The 11,493-nt window shown below is 38.3% G+C and overlaps 1 protein-coding gene across 1 annotated transcript; it reads left to right on the top strand.

Moving 5' to 3' along the window:
* Nucleotides 1–8,628: 8,628 nt before the first annotated feature.
* LOC124963275 (grainyhead-like protein 1 homolog) lies at nucleotides 8,629–10,934 on the top strand. The gene has a single exon (XM_047522900.1). The coding sequence runs from the start codon at nucleotides 8,752–8,754 to the stop codon at nucleotides 10,606–10,608; it is 1,857 nt and encodes a 618-aa protein (XP_047378856.1). The 5' UTR covers nucleotides 8,629–8,751; the 3' UTR covers nucleotides 10,609–10,934.
* Nucleotides 10,935–11,493: the final 559 nt, after the last annotated feature.

Here is an 11,493-nt window from a genome sequence, read left to right on the forward strand (position 1 = left end):
TGATTAGTAAATGAGAACAAATTCTACTTAGAGACCATTGAGCAATGATTTATATTTCTATTTACAATGAACATTCATTATGAGCTTTCTTTAGGGGTGTTCAGACCCATTCTTTGCACAATATTAATTTCTATAGAGGGTGTTTGGGCTTAGCTTACATAGTAAAGGAATTTCCTGAAATAAATGAATTCTCTGAAACCTGCCAAAAAGATCATTAAAATAACCATTAAGTCTCCTTAGAAGATAAATATAGAAAGAAGCATTTTTTATTATATCTTGCTCAACAGCTTGAGTTACCTCAGTTATTATTCTCTCTGAATAGTTACCTACCACATAATTGCCTTGTTTCCCACTATGAACTTATAGAATTATTCAAAAAATAGGTCACAAATCAGTAGGTAGGTGGGAGAGTGTGGTCTGATCCACCACTAATTTCAGTTTTTAAAATATAGACTTTAAATTCTCATGTTTATTTTAAAATGATTAAACGTCATGATTTTTGGAAATGAAAATGTCTCAGAGTCACTACATTGAACATTTTTTGGTGGGGAAGAAAAACATTTTTGAGTTTCCCATTGGAATTTCTTATAATCTAACTTTGAAAATATGTTTTGCAGTAACTGTGCAAAATAGCAGTTGCACTTTTGTTGTCCTTCCTTATCTCCATGTGTCTAGAGATTATCACAAGGAAATGAAAGATTACATTGAATTCTTATTTCTCAGACCTTTGAATACTACTGAAGTTTTCTATGTAAATATATTCTCAAAGTAATGGGATTTTAAACTTTTTCAAAAGAGATCTTACTCTTTAGAAGTTTTTCAAATATGTAAAATAATTAACCAAAATAGGGATGTTTAAGGTTAAGTGTTTATATATTTAGAACAGGTCATATTTACCTCACTTTTAAAGGTATGCACCTTCAGGCATTAGGAACCAGATATTTTATTTCTTCACGTTGTAAAAGAGGCACAAAATGCAAATTTATAACCACTTTCACATGTGTAAATGTTAACTATGAATGATAATTTAGCTTTATTATGGACCAGACATGTGCTTATATTCAAGTTATTTAGCTACTTTAAGTCTTGCATTTCTTATGTATAAACAAGAGGTAAGTAGATTTTCGGTATCAAGTACTAAATTTCTTTAGGCCCCACATCAAAATTATTCTATGAATAGGACCCATAGATGGCAGTGCCATATAATAAAAACAATGAAAAGAAAAATGATGATTTTTGGATTTGTCCATATTAAAAAAAACATAAAATCAAAACTCATTTTTTATGTAGTTTCAAATGGGAAATAAGAGTAAAAGAAAATGGCCATCGTCATAATCATATTTGTTTTATTTTGTTTTATAACATTCAAGTAACATGAAATCCTAGTTGCACAAAATGAAGACAGGAAACTAACGTCTCCAATGCATTGGAAAGCAAAAAAATTATGAGGTTTCTTAGGAAAATACTAGAGACCCCAATTCTGATACAGAAAATTGGACTCTTGAAAAAGGACAGTAGAAATAACATCCCTACTGAAAATAAAGTTAAACAACAACAATGACTGTAACAAAATTGCAACTGAAACTGCAGTGACATTTAGCTGCGTGGGAAACACTGGCTGCTTGAGAGAGTGACAAGATGGCGGAGCAGGAACCGGAAGTGGCGCCCGCCCGCTCCAGGCAGCAGGCCTGCGCGGCGGGAAGACCGCTCCTCAGAGAGGTGAGTAACGGGGAACCTCACTGAAATGTAATACCGAAATGCTAATAATAATAATAATGCTAATAATAATAATAATAATAATAATAATAATTCATAGAGGTACCGAAAGCCCGTACCTTAGAGTCGCGCCGGCCAGGCCGCCAGCAGAGGAGAGCGGGAGCAAGGTCAAGAGAGACAGGTGGCCGGTGGATAAAAAAAGTAAAAATAAAAATCGACTTCGGGAAACCTGTGGTTTAGAGAAGGTTGATTTTAATAAATGCAGAGTTAGTGGGGTGAGGATCTCGGTGAAAGAATTGGTGGGCTGGGGTGAAAGCTTTGGGTGGGCGGCGGGCCCTCTGGCGTGCAGAGCCCTCGGGCAGGTGAGGAAGAGTCCCGAGCTGGCGCCGGCCCTGCGCGCCTCGCACAGCTGTGGACAGAGACTGGGGATGAGGGCGTGTGGGGAAGGGACTGGAAAGTCACAGGAAGTTACTAGCAGCGGAGGAAAAAATTCAGAGGATGCCTGACCCAAAAAGACAAAGAAGGTTTTACCTGGACTGTTCAGTCTCTGGCTCCCAAGGGAGAAAAATCCCATAATAGTCGGAACCCTCTAAGCTATTGCCAAAACCCTTACTGTGACCACCAAGTGCATCTGCAATCCAGAGTGGATAATTTACATGCAGAGCAGTGAAGGTGAAACCTGTGGTGGTTTAGTCACTATACCCTAAAGGTGGATTTTTCTGGAAGCCCTAGCAATCCAGAAACCCAGCAGAGATAGAAAGCTCACCAATAGGGGGCCGTGGACCCCAACAAATGGAAACTCCTCCCTAGAAGTCTGCATCAGCACCATTCAGGATTACACAGTTCATCAGCACACTGCAGTCTATCCCACCCAAAAACGGAAGATTGAAAGCCAAGAGCTGCTTACACCCAACTGGCAGTTAGGCGAGGAACACAAGGACAGTGGCCAAAAATACAAAGCCAAAAATAAGTGTAAACATGGAGAACACATACCTGCCAACAGATTTGATCACCACAGTGGAAACAAGCACTCTATCTCTCATTAAGATTTTTATTTCGTTTTTCCTCTACATTCTTATTTATTTTTTACTTTAAAAAATTTTAACTTTTTTTTCAAATTTTTAAAGCATCATTTTATGATATTGTATTTTTCTTCACTTTTTTTCATTATGCATGATTTTGTATGTGAGTGTGTGTATGGGTTGTATATTCTCTCATTGCATGGATAGGTTTAAATGTATATGTACATAAATTCATATGACTTATACATTAATAGGTCTCACCTGCGTGTGTTCATTATTTAGCCTAGATTAGACTTAGGTGGGGTACAATTTTATGAGGGTTCAAGTTGTTCCCAACTTATATTTGCTGGTTTGTTCATACCTAGATTTTGGGTACTCTTATCTCCCCTTCTTTACTTTCTCCCCCCCCCCCCAACAGCCAAATTTCCCCTTTCTCAGCTCTTCTCTTTCTTTTTGGCATTACTTTGAGTTAATCTAGTATTCCTTCTTCATCACAAATGACACCTGCTCCCTATCTCCTGCCTCTTCTCTGATCACTTTTTCAAACACTTAAAACTTTCTCTTGCCTTCCTACCCTATCATCTCTTACTTAAGAAACTAATCCCATTAAATAATAGAAATTACATAGATTATGTAATTACTACCCCATTCAAATTGTTGTGATTATTAACACAATGAACAACATAGTAAACACCTCTGTCAAATGCTGATCTAGTTCCCAGTGTTTTTTTAAAAAAATTTGGTATTGGTTTTAAATGCTGATCTCACCATTCCTATAGAGGTTGTAGTTAGTGCTAGATGTCAAAGTAGACACCCGTCATTTATCTTTAGTATATACTGCTGTTGCTGACATTAGTGCCATATCTGGCTCTCCCCTTCCACTAAGAGGTACTGGAAAGAGATTGGGACACCTCAAGATCACAGAATAGAGATCCTGCTGCTGAGAAATACATCTCAACCAAGCAACAGTGAATCTCATCCCACATAGTATCTAACCCCACCTGAGTCTTAACATCATTCCATCTCAAAGAATTAAGGAGACAACCCCTCCCCCGCCCCCACCAAAGCAACAACCAGGACCCAAGGAAGAACAATCAGAGAGGCACTTCAAGTCTTACTCCTTGACATTTACCCATATACCAAAAACAGAAGTCTCTGAACAAATAAGACAATTACGCACAAAAGGGCATGTGTAAAAAAGAGGAAGAGCTATCCATCTCAATTACTGTGCAAGCCCAAGACCTCTGAAAACATGATGAAACAGGAAAATAATTCTCTCCAAATTCACAATCTCCCAACATACGATCCCACTGGTATTTAAGTGGACAAAAGTCCATAAAATGATTATAAAAAATCGAGTATTAAAATGTTCAGTGAGCTAAAAGAAGATCTAAGGAAGAATTAAAGATAGCAAAGACAGGAGATGAAAGACTATTTCAATGCAGAAATAGAAACACTGAAAAAAACCAATCAGAACTCCTAGAAATGAAAGAAGCAATCAGATTAAAAACTCTTTTGAAAGTATTATGAACAGATTAGCTGGGGCAGAAAATAGAACTTCAGGCCTTAAAGACAGGGCCTGAAGTACACAGAATTCAATAAAGGAGAAAAAAATGATAGAACATGATCAGAATATACAAGAACTCTGGGACATCATCAAAAGATCAAACATGAGAATCATTGGGATAGAAGAGAACAAGGAGATAAAAGCTAAAGACATTAAGAACATTTTCAATGAAATAGTTACAGAAAACTTTTCACATATCAAAAATGATATCTACATACAGGAGGCATACAGGACCCCAAATAGACCTATTCAAATGAGAAATTCTCGAAGGCACCTTCTCATTAAAATCCTAATATAGAAAATGAGGAAAGAATATTAAAAGCTGCAAGAGAGAAAATCAGCTCACATGTAGAAGCAAACTAATAAGGCTTATGTCTGATTTCTCAATTCAGACTCTAAAATCAAGGAGAACCTAGAATGACATATTCATAGATTAAAAAGAAAAAAACCAACCAGTCAAGGTCATAATCCCAACAAAGGTCAGTTTCAAATTTGAGGGGGAAATATAAAACTTTCCAAGACAAGAATAGGTTAAAAGAATTCATGACCACCAAGCCAGCACTACAAAAAATACTCAGAGATAAACTGTACACAGAGGGACTTGAAAACAAATCCTAAATGTTCCAAATAGTTGAACATAAGTAGAATAATAATCCACTAAATGAAAATCAAGAGATGATAAAATATAGTGAAAAAAAAAAGTAGTAGGAAACCACAAACATATCCATAACTAACACTGGATGTTTATGGTCTCAACTCGTCATTCAAAAGACATAGATTAGCAGAATTTGTTAAAAGCAAACAAAAACAAGATTCAACCATACACTGTTTACAAGAGACCTATCTTACAGTCAACGACACCCACAGGCTGAAGGTTAAGGATGGGAAAAAAATGTTCCATGCCAATAGATCTTCAAAACAAGCAGGAGTAGCTTTTCTCATGTACGACAAAATAGATTTCAAGCAAAAACTAATCAGAAGAGACAAAGAAGGCTACTACATTTCAGGTTAAAGAAAAATCCAACAAGAAGATATAAGAGTAGTGAGTATTTATGCCTCAAATGTCAGCACATATAATTATATAAAACAAAGCAAAACAAACAAAAACTCCATGACAATATATCTCAGAATGACCCCAACACAATAATATTGGGTTATTTCATCATATCCTTATCACCAATAGGTCATCAAAACATAAAATCAGTAAAGATATTTCCAACCTAAATAAATATATAAGTCAAATGGACCTAATAGTCATCTGCAGAATATTTCACATCCAAACAGCAGAATCTACCTTCTTCTCAGCAGCTCCTAATATTTTGTCCAAAATAGATCATATTCTAGGTCACAAAGTAAGTCTTAGCAAATGCAACAAAATTGATATAATCACATGTATCCTATCAAGTCACTAAAGAAATAGAATGAAACTAGAAATCAATAGCAAGAGAAATAACAGGAACCACATAAACGTGTGGAGATTGAATAATACTCTTCTAAATGAAGAATGGATCAAAGAAGAAATGAGAGTAGAAATCAAGAAATTCTTTGAAATGAATGAGGTCTAATATATCAAAATCTGTGGGACCATATAAAAGCAATGCTAAGAGGAAAATTTATAGCACTTAGTGTCTACATTAAAAATTTGAGAGATACCAAATATAGGCTTATTCTCTACCTTAAGGCCTCAGAAGAAAAAGTATGAACTGTTTTCCAAATTCACAGAAGACAGAAAATAATTAAGATGAGAGCCCAAATTATTGAAATTGAGAATATACAGAACACACAGGATCAATGAAACAAAGAGTTAATTCTTTGGAAAATAAGATTGATAAATCCTTAATCAAACTAACCAAAAGAAAGAGAGGGAAGATCCAAATAAATAAAATTTGAGATGAAAAGGAGCTATCTCCACAGAGCATTCTGAAATCCAGAGGATCTTCAGAAACTATTTTGAAAATTTAAACTTCAACAAACTAGAAAATCTAGAAGACATTGACAAATTTCTAGACACATATGACCTGCTCAAATTGAACCAGGAAGATACAGAAAATCTAAACAGATCAATATCAAGTATTGATATTGAAATTGCTTGTAACAGCAATTAAAAGTCTAAAAAAGAAAAGTCCAGGATCATATGAATTCTCAGCTGAGTTCTACCAGAACTTTAAAGAAGAACTAACACCAGTTTTTCTCAAATTATTCCATGAAATTGAAAGGGAGGGAACACTTCCAAATATATCCTATGATGCCAGTACAACCCTGATACCAAAACCAGACAAAGATGCATCAGGGGAATAAGATGGCAAACCAATATCCCTGATGAACATAGATGCAAAATTCCCTAATAAAATATTATAAAACCACATTGAAAACCACATAAAGAAGAATACAAGAGGGATCAAGTAGGTTTCATTCCAAGGATGCAAGATTGGTTCAACATATACAAATCAATAAATGTTATTCACCACTTAAACAGAATTAAGGACTAGAGTCATGCGATTATTCAATAAATGTAGAAAAGACCTTCAATAAAACCCAGCAACAATCCTTATATTCCAACAGTGATTCAGCTGAGGAAGAAATCAGGAAAACCATTTCATTTACAATAATCTCAAAACAGAACAAAACCCAAACCAAATTAAACAAACAGAAACCTTGGGAATTAATCTAACCAAGAAGGTAAAATCTCTACAATAAAACTTGTACAACACTGAAGAAAGAAATTGAAAATCTTAGAATAGGGAAAGACCTCCCTTGTTCTTGGATAGGCAGAATTAATATTGTCAAAATGGACATACTACCAAAAGCACTATTCATTTTCAATGCAAACCCCATCAAAATACCAGTGAATTTCTTCACAGACTTAGAAAAAAACTAATCCTTAAATTCATTTGAAAGAATAAAAGACCCAGAATAGCCAAAGCAATTGAAAAACAAAACAAAACAAAACAAAAAAAGCAATGTAGGAGGCATCACAATACCTGAACTGAAATTATGTAAATTACATTACAGAACTGTAGTAACAAAAAGAGCATGGTATTAGCATCAAAATAGACATGAAGGTCAATGTAAGAGAATAGAAGAGAAGAAGACAAATCCACATAACTGTAGTCATCTGATATTTAACAAGGGTGCCAAAAATATATGGAGAAAATACAGCCTCTTTAACAAATGGTGCTAGGTAAATTGGATAGCTTTATGTAGAAAAATCAAACTATATCCCTAGCTCTCACCCTGCACAAAAGTAAAACTGAAATGGATTAAAGTCTTAACAATTAGTCCAGAAACTGCAGCTGGGAGAAGAAAACAGGGTCAACATTCTTTCATATAGGTGCTGATGCCAACTTCCTTAAAAAAACTCCCAAAGAGCAAGAAATAAAACCAAGAATCAATAAGTGGAATGATAGCAAATTGAAAAGTTTCTGTACTACAAAGGAAATAATTAAGCGTGTGAAGAGAGAGCCTACAGAGTGGGAGACAATCTTTGCCAGCTGTTGCTTTTTTTTTTTATTTATGTTTATTGTAAACAATGGGATACATGTTGTTTCTGTTTGTACATGGAGTAATGGCATACCATTTGCATAATCATACATTTACATAGGGTAAAGCTGTTACTTTGATAGGGAAATAATATCCAGAACATATAAAGAACTCAAAAACTTAACATCATAAAAAGTTTGATTTGATCAGACCCATGAAAATGGTTTATATTTCAGGTGAAGCTCATATTAATGAAATCCCCAAAACATATTCAATAAACTTATTTTTTTTTAACAAAAAAAAAATCCCCAAATAACTCACTCAATTAATGGGCAAAATAACTAAACAGAAACTTCTCTAAAGAGGAAACACAAGTGGCCAACAAATATATGAAAAAATATTCTGTATCTCTAGCAATCATGGGGATGCTACATGATTGAAATTACACTAAGGTTTTATCTCACTCTAGTCAGAATGTCAATAATCAAGAATATAAACAATAATAAATGCTAGCAAGGATGTAGGGAAAAAAGGTACACTCTTACATTGTTGATGGGACTGCAGGCTAGTATAACCACTCTGGAAAACAGTATGGAGACTGCTCAAAAAAACTAGAAATGGAACCATCACGTGACCCAGCTATCTCACTCTTTGGTATTTTTCCAAAAGAACTGAAATTAGCATATTATAGTGATACAACCACCTAAATGTTTATAGCAGTGTGATCCAGAATAGCTAAATTGTGAAATCAACCCATATACCCCTCAATAGATGAATGATTAATAAATCATTATACACATACATGCCATAAAAAGAATGAAATAATAGAAAAAGCGAACCCAACCCGTCGGGGCCGCCGCTCCGGACCCGCCAGCCGCCGCCGCCGCCGCCTCCTCCCCCCGGATCCGGTGTACTGTCCCAACCCGAAAGTCCAGTTCTGCGGCCCGGCAGCGGCGAGCGAGCGCGATGACACAGGAGGACGACAACAAACGGCCAGTGTTGGTTCTTCAGAATGAAGCACTTTATCCACAGCGACGCTCCTATACTAGCGAGGATGAAGCCTGGAAATCTTTCCTGGAAAACCCACTCACTGCAGCAACCAAAGCCATGATGAGCATCAATGGAGATGAAGACAGTGCAGCTGCGCTGGGCTTGCTCTATGACTACTACAAGGTTCCAAGAGAGAGACGGTCGTCAACAGCGAAGCCAGAAGTTGAGCATACGGAGCCAGATCACAGCAAAAGAAACAGCATACCAAACGTGACAGATCAGCCTCTCATTTCTGCTGGAGAAAACAGAGTGCAAGTACTGAAAAATGTGCCCTTTAACATCGTCCTTCCCCATGGCAACCAACTGGGCATTGATAAGAGAGACCATCTGACAGCTCCTGATACAACAGTCACTGTCTCCATAGCAACAATGCCTACCCACTCTATCAAGACCGAAATCCAGCCCCACAGCTTTGCTGTGGGAGTCCCCCCAGCAGTGTATCATCCTGAGCCCACTGAGCGCGTGGTGATTTTCGACCGGAATCTCAATACTGACCAGTTCAGTTCCGGTGCTCAGCCCCCGAATGCTCAGCGGCGAACCCCAGACTCCACCTTCTCTGAGACCTTCAAGGAGGGTGATCAGGAGGTTTTCTTCCCCTCGGATCTCAGTCTGCGGATGCCTGGCATGAATTCAGAGGACTATGTGTTTGACAGTGTTTCTGGGAACAACTTTGAGTATACCCTTGAAGCTTCAAAATCACTTCGGCAAAAGCCAGGAGATAGCACTGTGACATACCTGAACAAGGGTCAGTTCTATCCTGTCACCTTGAAGGAGGTGAGCAGCAGCGAAGGGATCCACCACCCCATCAGCAAAGTTCGAAGTGTGATCATGGTGGTTTTTGCTGAAGACAAGAGCAGAGAGGATCAGCTGAGGCACTGGAAGTATTGGCACTCCCGGCAGCACACTGCTAAACAAAGGTGCATTGACATAGCTGACTATAAAGAAAGCTTCAATACCATCAGTAACATTGAAGAGATTGCTTATAATGCCATTTCCTTCACCTGGGACATTAATGATGAAGCAAAGGTGTTCATCTCCGTGAACTGCTTAAGCACCGATTTCTCATCCCAGAAGGGTGTGAAGGGGTTGCCTCTTAACATCCAGATCGACACCTACAGTTATAACAACCGCAGCAACAAACCAGTGCACCGGGCCTACTGCCAGATCAAAGTCTTCTGTGACAAGGGAGCGGAGCGGAAAATCAGGGATGAAGAACGAAAGCAGAGCAAAAGAAAAGTTTCTGATGTCAAAGTGCCACTGCTTCCCTCCCACAAGCGGATGGACATCACAGTGTTCAAGCCCTTTCTTGACCTGGATACGCAGCCCGTCCTCTTTATTCCTGACGTGCATTTTGCCAACCTGCAGCGGGGCACTCATGTTCTTCCCATTGCCTCAGAGGAATTGGAGGGTGAAGGATCTGCCTTAAAAAGGGGACCATATGGAACGGAAGATGACTTTGCTGTCCCACCTCCTGCTAAGCTGCCCCGGATGGAAGAGCCAAAGAGAGTACTTCTCTACGTTCGAAAGGAGTCTGAAGAAGTCTTTGATGCGCTGATGCTCAAGACCCCGTCTTTGAAGGGCTTGATGGAGGCCATCTCAGACAAATATGATGTTCCCCATGACAAGATTGGGAAAATATTCAAGAAGTGCAAGAAAGGGATCCTGGTGAACATGGATGACAACATTGTGAAGCACTACTCCAATGAAGACACCTTCCAGCTGCAGATTGAGGAAGCTGGGGGATCCTACAAGCTCACCCTGATGGAGATCTAAGGCCTGGGCCCTCAGCCCCCTGGGAGGTCAATGGAGGTGTTCCGTAAATGTTTGGCCAGCCGCAGGGACCCAGACGCCCACCTTGCAAACACAGGTGGATGTCAGGGGAAGGAATTGCTTTTGAGTTGGCGATGGACCTGCATTTAATATGTTGCGTTGGCATTTTTCAGTTGACAGAAAAATTCATGTATCATTATATTTGATTTTCCAAAATACTTAGGACTAAAAGTGAAAATTTTGTTCCAGGATTTAACAGACTCTGGAAACCTTTAGGGTGCCTGCTACCTTCTTATTTATCAAAATATTGTGGTATCTGCCTTGTCGACTCTACAGTAGCAGTGGTCTGTGCACTAGTGGGTCAGGAAAAGCAGTAGTTGTGGCTGGAGGATTTAGTGCTCTTGCCTGACCTCAGTTAAACTCTGGCTGCCCCGAGCAGTAAAGGGGTGCGCCTTCTCCCTCCACTTCGTCCCCATTAAATGTTTACTACCTAGGGTACATTACTGGAATCTTCTCTGCAACTTCCTTGGACATATCAGCTGCCTTTCTTGTGAAGAACCTAAATAGGTCACAGTGTGAAGTGAGTCAAGATAAAGCTGCATTGTATATAAGTGCAATATCTTTTTGAAAGTCTGTGTCTGTAAATGTGTACATACGTGTCTGATATAAATATAATATATAAATAATGGTGTCTGTGTACAGATGGTGAAGATGCACAGTAAGATCTACCTTGAAGAGTTTCGTAGACAAAAGGTTAAGTTATTTTGATAATGTGGACTAAGCAGAGGGAGCACCGTGCTTTCCCAGACACAGGCACCCTCCCCAGCAGAGCAAGACCTTCTCAAACGACAAAGACCCTGTCTGCCCTTGGGAATGTTGCTCTGTGGG

Source organism: Sciurus carolinensis, chromosome 13 (assembly GCF_902686445.1).
Source record: "Sciurus carolinensis chromosome 13, mSciCar1.2, whole genome shotgun sequence".
Classification (NCBI taxonomy): domain Eukaryota; kingdom Metazoa; phylum Chordata; class Mammalia; order Rodentia; family Sciuridae; genus Sciurus; species Sciurus carolinensis.